The sequence below is a fragment of the Scaptodrosophila lebanonensis genome, unplaced genomic scaffold (genome assembly GCF_003285725.1).
Source record: "Scaptodrosophila lebanonensis strain 11010-0011.00,11010-0021.00 unplaced genomic scaffold, SlebRS2 tig00001415-arrow-pilon, whole genome shotgun sequence".
In the NCBI taxonomy this organism is placed as follows: domain Eukaryota; kingdom Metazoa; phylum Arthropoda; class Insecta; order Diptera; family Drosophilidae; genus Scaptodrosophila; species Scaptodrosophila lebanonensis.
The window spans coordinates 2,947,362-2,959,970 of NW_022060742.1; the positions used below are offsets into that span (position 1 = coordinate 2,947,362).

Below are 12,609 nucleotides of genomic sequence, written 5' to 3' on the forward strand. Positions count from 1 at the left end.
AATAATTATTATATAGGAGTTGATGGCAGCGGCAATTTTGTTTCATCTAGCTCTGAAGGTCTAGCCAATGAGTTTAACATTTGTCTAGAAATTTTGAAGATTGATTGGCAAGCCACAATCTAATTTAGTTTAAATTGCTTTTAAGTGTTTGTGAAGCAAAAAAACGAAACGTTTAAAGTAAAGAGTTGTTATTTTGTGAAATTTGCAGCCAAATGTTGAGGTTTTTTACATTTTTGTTGTTGTTGTCTTTTAGGGAGGCGGGCTAATTGCCTCACAATCGCTTGGGAAAGGTTGTGAAAGAAATTAATGATCGGTTTCAAGACAAAAGTGCACGGAGGAGGAGGCTGAAAAGGTTAATAAAAGGTGTAGACAAAACACCAGACAACACACAAAAGCGGGACAAGACAATTCAATAACAATAGATTAAGACAAAGAAAACAAAAATCGTATTATCATCACAACTGGCGATTCCTATATACTAAGTATAACACGTTCTAAGATCTTGATTAACCTTTTGGCGAAAAAGATGACGACTTAAAAGAAAGTATTTCTGTTGAATTGAAATCTTTTAGTCTAAATTGTTGTTCTAAGTTGTAGATCAGGTTGTATGCATTTTCATTGATTGGAAGATGTTATCCTGGATATTTATTTTTATTACATTCTTTATGTAATGAAATCATTATGACTAACTAAATTCTTACTGAACTTTTTTAAATTTTCCTAACCGTTCGTTGAGGTAAATTAATACTCGTCACAGTTTCAAATAAATTTACTTTTAAATTGTTTCCTAAAATACTAAACGTCTAATAATTATTTTTAAAATCCGCTTATCGGTTTTTTTTAACTCATTTTTAAGTAAATGTGTTTTGGTAAAAGTATAATTTTGAAAATATTTTTAAAATAAATATATTAATTATTGACTTGTCTTTGACGTATTGTTATTAAAATATTATACTTTCAAACAAAAAAGTTAATTATCTTATGTCTGTCATAGACAGGGAAGCCGAAAAGTGAAGCCTAAATGTATGCTGTTCTTAATTTTTAATGTCTTAGTACATAAGTTTTTTTTTTTTAAAGTTTGTTTATACAAATTGTTGCGGAAATGGACATGGTCTGTAAATATTGAAAAACTAGTTTTTGCTGTCAATTGATTTCTTAAATGTGGTGAGTATATTTCAAAAAAAGCTACTAACAAATAGAATCTGCTGAGTTCTAGATGTTAATGAAAACAAAATCCTACGACTAGATTGCTGACTTGTGTCTCTCTACTCTGTGCCCTTATCGGCAAAATATTGAGTACATTAATGTGCAATCGTCAGTTCTATTATCTGTTGAATTGTTCTTTTTACATCATCAACTGTGAATAGGCCCTAAAAATAGGCATTACGATTCTGAAATCACACCTTCGGTTGCGCGCGAAATGCAATGTGATTTTTGTTAGGAAATTTTCCGACAGAATAGAAAAGCAACTAGTATATGGACATGTAGATAAGTATCAAGGTGACACGTAGACAAGCACATGCGTTGCACGCACACACACACACACACACACACACACACACATGACAAAGTTCGCACTCACCTGTCAAATGTCCACTGTCGGCACGTTTGATGACTGCTGTTGCGGATTGAGGCGCCTCCAAGCTGGGCACGGGTGCTGGTTTAGGAACTACGACGGCGTTGCCTGCCTGATGCTCTTGTTGTTGTTTTTGTTGTTGTTGTTGCTGTTGTGGCGCCAAGGTGGCTGTGTTGTGGGTCATCACACTGGTGGCCGCCGTCTCATAAGCCGAACTGTTGCCGTTCGCCGACGAGTTATGATCGCCAAGGGCCGAGTAACAATAATCTTCTGGAGCTTGCGGCGAGTGTCGCCTGCGGGTTGGCGATGGCGAACAGGAGGAGGAGTCGCTGCGATAATGGACTGCTCCTGTTGTTGTTGTTGTTGTTGTTAGTGGTGCTGGTGGTGGTGGTGATGAGTGGACACTTTGGCGACTCGCGGAGCGCGGTGTACGCGTTATGAATCTGCAGAAGAAGCGGTGGAAACAGTTGAGATAACTAACGTTTTGAGAACACACACGTATTGCGAAAAGGGAGCAATCATTAGTTACGCACAGCTAGAGAAGAACAGCTGGAGGTGGAGGTTGGTGTAGTCGGCTTTGATGGTTCTTCTGAATACACTGAATACACACACACACACAAAACAACACACACTTTGTTTGACACGCAATTGAAACCGTTGTACAACAAAAAGCAGCAGTTAGCAGTAGTTATAGTTGTTGTTGTTGTTGTCGGACAGGCGGTAAAATAACGTAACATATACGAGTATGTTGGTTGGTGTAGCCAAGTATCTATGTATGTATGTAGATATGTTAAATGGGATAGATATCACACACGAGAAATGTTCCGCTAGATGCGAAGCAGCCAGACGCCAGCAAACACGCTCAGCAACTGGCGCAGCGCTCGGCATCGTCGCTCAAGGCAACCCGAAAAAATACCAAGACAACAAAACAGTAACAACAACAACAATAACAACAAGCTATGGCAGAGAAACAGAGAAACCCACATTGAAGCGCAGCTCGGAGTGATCAGCGAAACAACAACACGTTGAGAGATAATAACAAGAGTTTTTGGCTGTTGGGTTTTTGCCGCCGAGTCTCTGTATGTGGCGTATGTACATTTTGTATCTTGCAGATACACAAAACTTGCCCGGCGAAAGGCATACACACACACACACACACACACACACACACATGTAGCTACAACACAACACACTACAAGTGGTAAGCAGCGGACGCACTACAAACGAGGAAATGACTCAAAAACGAAATCACTCAAAACAAAGAGCGCGAATTCGCACATGCAGACACACACACACACACACACAAACATGCACATACATATAGGTGCATACATATGTACGAGCACATATGGCTAGCCAGCTAGTAGTAGGTAGCGGCCTCTTGCGTCTGCCGTATCTGCAAGATACAAAACACATTTTATCTGACGACGGCAATGGCAACACGTCAAGAACAAAAGCGTAACAAGTTTGTTATTGTTATAAATTGTTATTGTTGTTGTGCCGAAGTTGTTGCGATTGCCATTGCTATTGTTGTTGTTGTTGTTGTTGCAACGCATGCGCAACGGTTAAGAAGCAGGTAGCGACGAGAAACCGCTTTACTTTGTGCTGCTGCCGGGCTCTGCGCTGTCTAATACGAGCAGACCTGAGCGCACACAGTCGGATTCAATTTAATGAACTACGAGCACAAAGTCCTTAAAATCGTGTGGTATGCATAATTTTCCAAAGAAGATGAATATTCACGAAATGAGATATTGGAGAGGAAACTTACGAATTCAATTAGCATCATAAAAATAAATGATATCCCTAAAGCAATTAAAGTATTAAACCAACATGGTTTTTGTTTTCATTTAAAAAAACCTTATCTAACTACTTGTATTAAAAAAGTAATTCTTGTTTCTAAAATGTATTATATAGTCCCATCCAGATATTATACCTATGTAGGAGTATACTACATATTATACAATACTACATACACTACAATTAGCATCATAAAAACAAATGATATCCCTAAAGCAATTAAAGTATTAAACCAACATGGTTTTTGTTTTAATTTAAAAAAACCTTATCTAACTACTTGTATTAAAAAAGTAATTCTTGTTTTTAAAATGTATTATGTAGTCCCATCCAGATATTATACCTATTTACGAGTATACTCCATGCATTGTTAGAAATTTAGAGGTACTTTCTGGCTTGAAGTTAGGCTGGTACAGGTAATACAGGTCGTACTATCGATATCTGTGCGATCCTTTAGCACTGAAGGCAGTGAACCTGACTCTCCTGAGAGCCGAACAAAGAAGGTGCTCTGCGCTTTCCTCATCTCTGCCGCTTCTTCAAGTAAGTACCCCATCACCATGGATACTATAATTCCATTTCAGTTTTAGGAGCGTAGTGGCATTGCTTGAACCCACAAATTTCTCTCAATGTTTCAATGGCCTGGTACTCATAAGAGATCTACGGCAGTCAGTGATGATTCGGCAGTTGTCTACAAGTTGGAATCAAGTACCGTAACCGTTGTTTGGCTGTCCGAGTATATGTAAATCGGCCTGCTAACTCCCATCTGTTATACACTGCAGTGATTTTAATGTACAAGTAGATCCCTCTTTCGCTTAATAATAAATTCGTTCAAAGCATTGGCTCTTGCGTGCGTAAGATCTTTCCATTCTAATAATAAATAAATAAACGGAGATGGGGAGTTTTTGTTTGTTTATAAAACAGGAACCGATAATCTATGTATCTTTCAACGGGCAAATCTAATTTAATTCAGTAAGAACCCCAAAAAATATATTCTAATTATAAAATTTAAAAATGAGATAATTTGTGTTTCTTTATTTCCATTTTAAAATCAGCGAGATGGTCGACCAAAAACAATTTTTTAGAAACCGATCTGTAATTCTTCGGATCATAATATTCATGGACAATTCTCGTCTATATTTACATTCTTTATTCTGTAACCAGTGGGAGAAGTATATATGGGGTTTTTCGTTAATTTTATGACGATTAATAAGACTTAGCCCTGTTGTTTACTATCTCCTTCAAATCGGGAGATAAGTTTGTGCTGGATTGTGAGGGGAAACTAGGCCTTTAGGACGGAGTTCCATGGTGGCAGACAAATTTTTGCTTGAATTCAAATTTTTATATCCCAATAATATAATATACCTTTTTTTGCTTGTAAGTTCCAATTTCAGGGTTTGAAAATGCTTAAAATGCTACAAATATTGTCAGTCCTTCTTTATAGGAAGTCATATCATCTTCTTCCCAAAGAAGAGCTAGTTCAATTGTTTTGATTAAAAATTTTGGATTCATCCGCATTTGAAGTAGAGGTGCAAAGCAGCTTGAAACAACGAATATACATATCATGAATTGTAAAATCGAATATTAAAGCAATTATGGAAAAGTAAGCTTTAATACCTCTTAGAAATGTGATCTAGTTTGTTTTTTATGATATTTGGATATTTGGAATCAATGCAGCTCTAGACATCTATCATTGTCTGCCTTTACGCAGCGTTATCTCCGCCATGTAAATGATATCCATTAGTAGACGAACAGGCAGACAGACAGACGGACAGACAGACGGACGGACGGACGGACGGACACACGCATGGAACAGTTAGAGGCAAAGTGGCTGCATTTGTTTCCTCGACTGGCGGCCTGGGTTGTGTCTGGCGAACAAATCTCATGGCATGTAACTGAAAATTTGCAAAATGCGCCACAGCTAGACGCGCCATTGCCATCATCAGAGTCTAGTTGGCGGCAGTCAATCAAGCAGTTAGTCCGTCGCCTGGACAGTCAGTCAGTCAGTCAGTCAGTCAGTGAGTCCGTCCGTCAAGTCAGGTAGTCGAGTAGTCGTCATCAGTTTCGTCTTCTCTTTTCCGTCTGTTTGTTTGTTTCGCTCCCCCCTCTGCTCATTTAAATGTCGCGTCGCATCAATGTCACTATTGTTGCTTTGTGTGATTTACGAAAAATATCTTTTTGTGTATCTTTGAGTTGGAAATTTCCATAATTTACAAATTGTTGCTACCGCGACCGCGAAGAGGCCAGGCCGGGCGAGGCAAGGCCAGACATGGCAAGGATTTGAGTTTGCAATTTGATGTATTGGCAGAGAACTTTCCAACTTGTTTGTCAATACCAGAAATATTTGAAAAAGAAAAGTGACATAAACTTGGCCCGCCTGGGGCAACCGGTTGTTAGCCACATTTTGGGCTACACCTGCTCGCTCCAACGGCCACTGGCGGCCACTGAAAGCGAAATCAGGACCAGCCTAGGCCAGCACTCCACCAACGAGCCTAGCCAGAAGACTACACGTATGTTGAATGTTGAACTGGGCCAGAGCCGAAACCGAAAGCTGGGGAGGAGTGGACGACTGAGTCCGGCAGGCAGGCAGGCAGGCAAGCAGCAGGGTCCGTGTCATAAAATTAATAGCCAGCCAGTTGTTTAGACGCAGCAGGTGAACTAAAAGCGACGACAGGGGCACATCTTACATATGTACATACATACATACGTGTATTTACTCTTATATGCATTTATAGGAAACTATAAATTCCCAACTTAATTGAGCGTATTCAAATTTTTCGTTGCTCTTCTGTTTCCAACGACAGATTCTCGACGCTGAATGCATTTTAAGAAAATTTCCAAACGATTTTCATTTCTTTCTTCGTTTTTTGTTGTTGTTGTTTTTGTTTTTATGAGGCATTTTTGTAGCGAAAGCAAAGCCACTGCCCAACTGGAAAAGTTGTCAATGTGCCAGTGCCAGTGCCATGTGGTGGCCAAGGTGTTGGTTGAGTGTAAAACAGGTGCTTTCTATGCGCCGACAGGTTGTAGAAGAGTCAGCAGCCATTCGTGGTCGATCATGGCTGGGGGTACGGGGTCAAAGTGGGTGCCGCTGTCCATTGTTTTGATATATCTCATTATAATTGATGCAACAAATTGTGGCTGTTGTCATTGGCATTGTTGCCGCTTTTAAAAGGCTACACTGAAAAACGTTTTCAATATTCAAGACGGCTTTGAACTTGGAACATGTCGGAAAATGAGTATCAATTCACTTTTTTGAATACAAAATAATCTCGTCCCTTCAGAAACAGGCGCGAAATTAATTTGCTAAGTGCTGACCAAATGGTGGTGATAAGAATATAAAAATCGAAAAAGATATAATCGGAGCAATGCAGTGCAAAAAGGCATAGTTATAGAGAACTAAAAAAAGGTTGGTAGGAACAACATGATAAAAATAAATGAAATTTAAAGATGGAAAGATCATATTTCCGTCTCTATATAAGTGTAATTCACACACACACACACAGTTCTTCACTGAGATTTTTAAGTAAAACGTTTGAGTCTCGAAAAGTGGTTTTGAGTATTTAAAGAAATATTAAAATTGATTTCAAAATTACAAAAAAAAAAAAGTTCGCTTGCCATTCAGAAAAAGCAAGTGCAAGGTTTAGTAAAACATAATTAGAACATTTTTTTTTGTTTTTTAGCCATGCTTTTCGACAAATCTAGAACAAAAGTTTCTCGAAAAGTGTTTATATATCATCATCTCTGTATTTATTGCTACCGAAAACTCAATCGCTAAAAAATCGCTTTAAAGACAATAAAAAATAATACAAATTGGTATTGGCATTAGTATTACAGCACTATATAGTATTTCTTCATTATAAGCACAATGTTGTTTATTTTCACAGTGCACGAATAAGAAAACTTTTGGCCAATAATCGAGCGCTACTAAATGTCGCCACAGACAATAAGGCGACGTAACAGAGAGGTCGGTCGGTCGCATTCAAAAACTAAAATTGAACAATACACCGAATTGCATTTGTTAACAAGACAACAATAACAACACGTCGTATACCAACAACTACGAGTATTTTGTTAAATGCGGTTGAAATTGGCGTTCGGTTTGCTTTTGGGCTTTGGTGCGATTTGTTGTGCCTGCTTACAGATCGATGCCATGTTGCCGATTGTATAACACAAATAAAACACGGCCACAAAATATATACTCTTGGTAAGTAGCAGCAAAGCGTTTGACGCCTGTTAAAATCGAATCAACATCGCGAAGAAGGCAGAGTGTTGGAAAGTGTACAAATTATGAGCTCTGCTAAATCATCTGCTGAGTTCTAAAATGAGAAGGAGCTTAAGAACAGTTTTCTTCTAAGATTCAAAATTTAGTTGGAAAGGTTTTCTTGTTCTTCATATTTAATAACTACTAATAGATATTTAATTTAATACACAAATCCATTTGAATATTGTATATTTTGGCAAAAAAATATCCAGCATAGAACCTTTTTTCGCATCTTAATATTCAAACTTTTTTACATTTCCGCAATCGCTTTTATTTGTGGATTTAAAACTCTCACGGAATGTATATCATTGGCAAAATATTCCCGAACAACTTATCTACATACTCGTATATGTCGTATAGAAGTAGATGCTTAGTATTATGGAAACTCATCTGTTTACAACTTTTCAGACTTGATAATAATAATTAATCACTGCTTTTGTAAGCTCGCTGAATAGAACGAAATGCCCAAGGCATAGAAGTATTCTATGGTCTGGTGTAAGTTTAAACATTGCACGATTTGTTTACACAGAAGAGGGGGCACATATTTAAAACAGATGACGTGATCTATCCTAATTAGTTTTTGGCACATTCGTAAATCGGATTTTTCCCAAGAAATGCCGCGTCTATTATATTTCCTTTGATAATGCCAAAGTATTAATGCCAACTTCATGAAATCGTTCAATACATTTACACTCAAATAAGTCAATTAGGTAGATTACAACAGCTTGCAATACATAATATACTTAGTATATCTTGAACGAATGAGTCATTATGTGCATATCCACGTGACAGTAATCGTGACAGTTCCAACAACAAAGAGAGATAAGGCTACAGTCAAGCAAGCCCGACAGCGAAACACCCTGTACCCAGACAAGCTTTCGGCTTGAGTTAGCAAAAACAAAAAAGGAATGCTAAAGTCGAGCAGGCTCAACTCTTAAATACCCTGTACTAGCCCCCCAAAAAAAATTAATTAACTATGTAATTAATTACATCGGAATCGAGTCTATACGTGTTTGTGTGTTTGTATGTACATATGTATGTGTGCATTACATAATTACGTCAAAGCAGCAACAAATATAGCTGCGGACAGAGCTTGGGCCTCGTTATATGGCTATAACTTGATTTCTAATCAACCCATCATAATAAAACTTGGGATAAGGATATATAATCACTAACCGAATGTGACTACCAAATTTTAATTTAAAATTCCAAGAATAACGGAAGCTATAGAAAATCGCGAATAGCGGGAAAGTGGGGGGATGCATCGGGAAAAATGAACAAACTTGCCCTTTCTCGGGCATAGGAGAATCTGGATACCAAGTTTGGTTATTCTAGCTCTTATACTTTCTGAGATCCTTGCGTTCATACAGACAGACAGACGGAGAGACAGGCAGACAGACTCGGCTTGTCATCCTGATCAAGAATATATACACTTTGTGGGGTGTGCCACGCCTCCTTCTGCGTGTTACATGAACACTCGCACAAAACTAATATACCCTTTGGGTACAGGGTATAAAAAGAGCAACAAGAACAACTAAACTGCTAAACAGCTAAGTTAATTATGCGCGTAATTGCGACTAAAGTTCACAGACAAACACACACACACAGACAAACATGCAAATAGAAGTAGATACACATCAAAGGTTTGTACGAGTGGTTGGATGGTTGGACGGATGGAGGAATGGATACTAATACTAATTGCTGAAATTGGTAAAGTTTGCTGGGAGTTTGGTTTGGTGCTTACCTGCGCGCATTGGTGGCTTGATGCTGATGTTGATGTTGATGCTGAGTCGAATGATGATGGTTTGTATTCGAATGATATTCTGTTGAATGATGTTGTTCTACTTGAGGCTGATGATGTGTTGTGGGTGATTGATGACCATTAGCACCGTTTACAAACAAATTATCGTGGTTGGCACAACTACTACTACTAGTGGTTGCTGGGCAGAGTTCCTGTTGCCAGCGTGCTAATGTATCCAGCACCTCGCCCTGATAGCCCGCATCAGCGTTAATCGCAGCCTCATCTTCCTTGGCTAGACGACCACAGATGTCCGGGCCATCATCAATGGCTTTTTCATCGGGCTCGGCGGCCGGGCCAGAGGCCGTGACCAGTCTTCGTTTTAGGTCTGGCATCGGCATTTTCGGCGGTTCGACAAACATTCGGGCTGTACTGAATGGTTGGCCCGCATAGTTAAGCACATCGATGGAGGGCGCCGGCGCTGTCTTCGCCGAAGATTCAAGGCTCTTGGAGCAGCGGTCATGCAGTGCAGCCAATCGTGGGGTATTCACCGGCGCCTCCGGCAATTCCGGTTGCAAAGTTGAGGCATTCTCATTGAGGTAATTGTTGGCTAGTAATAATGAGTGAGAAGCAGCATTGGCCTCCGGTGGTGGCAATGAGGCTGCCTTGTTGGCCAGCAGATTCGTTTGCTTGTGACTAGAGTGCAGCGCATTGCCATCGGCATCGTCATCATCATCGCTACTGGCAAGCTGTTTGGTCAACTGGCGCTTCTTCTTCGCCAGCTGTCGCTTTGGGCCATCGTGTGAGTTACTGGAATTGGGATTCGGATTGGGATTGCGCACGCCACTGCTCATTGCGGCCGCATTGTTGTTGTAGCCCTGATGCAATGCCCAAAAGGTCGCCAGCGTGTCGTTCGTTTGTGATGCGTCTATTTGCGACTGTTGCGCCAAATGGTCGACCTTCCTCTTCTGCTCCCTGTCTCTGTCTCTCTCCTTGTCCCTCTCCCTGCTTTCGTGCTCCTCCTCGTCGTTGGTGGTCGTTGTATCGCCTATGTCGAGGCCCTTCTCCTTGCATATTATGTCATAGAGTGCGCTGATAGGTCGTGATTCGCTGCGCACGCGCACAGCGCGTTTCGAGCGACTGGCAAACCGCTGCCGACTGCTGCGGCCCGATGAGGATGGTTGCTCAACACTGGCCGCCGGCTGCTCAACACTGCTGCTGGGCTTGAAGTTGGTGCAGGCAAAGACTAGACTAGCGGATACGGGCGCTACTTCTGCAGTTTGGGGACTAAGACTACGACTACTATGGACTTTTTGAATTGGGGAAGCAACCTTAGAAGCCGAGCTAATTGTTGTTTCTTGTGGTTCGTCACCTTTTGTGGGGCTCGCACACGCTGGCGATGATTTCACGCAGCGTTCGAAATTTCGGCGTCTTGTGTTGTCGATCGCCGCAGAGTCGCCACGAAAAAATGCTGAGCGCAGCGGGTTCTTCTGTTGATGTTGTTGTTGTTGTTGTTTTGGGATGCTACTCCCTCCCGGTGTTGGGGACTTGGAACGGGAGCTGGCTGCTATGGGCGGTGGCGCTACCGTCGCTGTGCTGCTCTTTGGGAAGAATCTCTCGTTTTTACCCACCAACTGTGTGGGTGTGCTATAGACACTCTGATAGTTCTCATTCAGTGCCGCAACATCCGCTGCATTGGGTGTATGGATCCGCAAGTGGACGTCTGTGTAATACGCGGGCGCTGTGTGATGATGGAAATGGGGGTGCTGGCCGCGATAGGCTCGAGACTGGGAGCTAGAATCGTCAGAGACGGGTTGTTGTTGCTGTTGTGGTTGAGTTTGCTGGCAGCTAGTTTTGGCAGTGGCTGATGCTGTGGATAAGTCACTTGAGGCCGCACGTCTATTATTGCTGACTAAATCGCTGCTTTGCGTTGGGGCGACCGATTCTGGAAATAGATAGCGAAAGAATAGAGCACATCAGTAAAGTGAAATTTAAAGTAAATGCAAAAATCCTATGACTGAGGTCAGACTTATTATATAACCTATACAGATAAACTTTTTAGCTAGAAAAACTTTAAAGTGATTGCAGAACCATCAATCGCTTTATAATTGATATTGAGACAATTTTTCTGCCTCTAATAGGAGTACACATGAAAAATAAAACACAAAATGTCGATTCTTCAATTCGAAATACTCTTTTACATAAATGATAGAAAAAATATTTAATCTTGGTATTAAACAATTTGAGGTATGTAAGTATAATGCAAACAAAGTAATATAATACTTAGTAAGATGTTGGCACAATTTCTAACTAGGGTCGGAATTAAGACCATGACTGAAAATGTTCTAAATTAGTTTGCAAATAATGACAGGATGTCCTTTATAGTTACTTCGTTCCCCAAAAGCAACGGAAGCAATTCCAAAATTTCAGTAGACTCCATGCCGGATTTGTTAGTGACAAAGGCCTAATCTCGATTTTTGTTGACTATGTAGCTACTAAGGTATTACTACAAGTATGTACAAAAATGGACCCAAGGAAACCTTATTCACAGTTCGTTCTGAGGCTGTGTTCAGGACAACCTTAGTGAATATCTTTCATAGTAAAAGTAGGTCGCATTCATTTTTCTGTACCTTCCAGTCCAACAAGAAACTTTTTGCCTCTTCTACTCAACAGATGCCCTAGTAATTATCCTTTTCTGTTTAATCCTCTAATTTTAATACTTTTTAATTACAAGTGAGGGCATCACTGCTGTTAGCTGGGACATAGCTTATCTTTTATTATTTAAGAACTTTAATTTAAATTTATATTTAACTTTACTTGTTTTTGCTTTTTTTAACTATTATTTCCAGGGACCGCAAATAATGATTATTTTGTTTTTTTTTTTTTAACGAAAAAATCATTCACTTATACATAGTAACTTTTGGAAAGCGAGGAATTTACTGGAATTTCATTTGGAGTTTTACTTTAAAAATTAACCAATAATCCTTATGAAACAGACAAAATTGCAGCTTGAGTTTTATTTTTGATCAAAAAAATAAAACTCAAAGAATAATCATTATTTTGTAAGTTTTATTTGTTTGCTCATCAATAATGATTATCGGTTAATTTTTAAAGTAAAACTCTAAATTAATCATATAATTGTGAGCGAATTAATAAAATTAAAAAATAATCATTATTTTATAATTTTTTTAATAACACAATGATTACAGTCCCTGGTTATTTCTTCAACTATATTTCTCTGTG

General features: G+C 39.5%; 1 protein-coding gene across 8 annotated transcripts in view; it reads right to left on the bottom strand.

Annotated features, from left to right (window-relative positions):
• Positions 1-12,609, bottom strand: part of LOC115632871 (pneumococcal serine-rich repeat protein-like) — a 154,581-nt gene that overhangs the window by 25,361 nt on the left and 116,611 nt on the right. For all 8 annotated transcript variants that reach the window (XM_030530143.1, XM_030530139.1, XM_030530136.1 and 5 more), the window contains 2 exons: positions 9,373-11,311; positions 1,583-2,019 (listed from right to left, as the gene is read on the bottom strand). In XM_030530143.1, the coding sequence (XP_030386003.1) occupies positions 1,583-2,019; positions 9,373-11,311 (2,376 nt within the window). The remainder of the gene's footprint in view (positions 1-1,582; positions 2,020-9,372; positions 11,312-12,609) is intronic.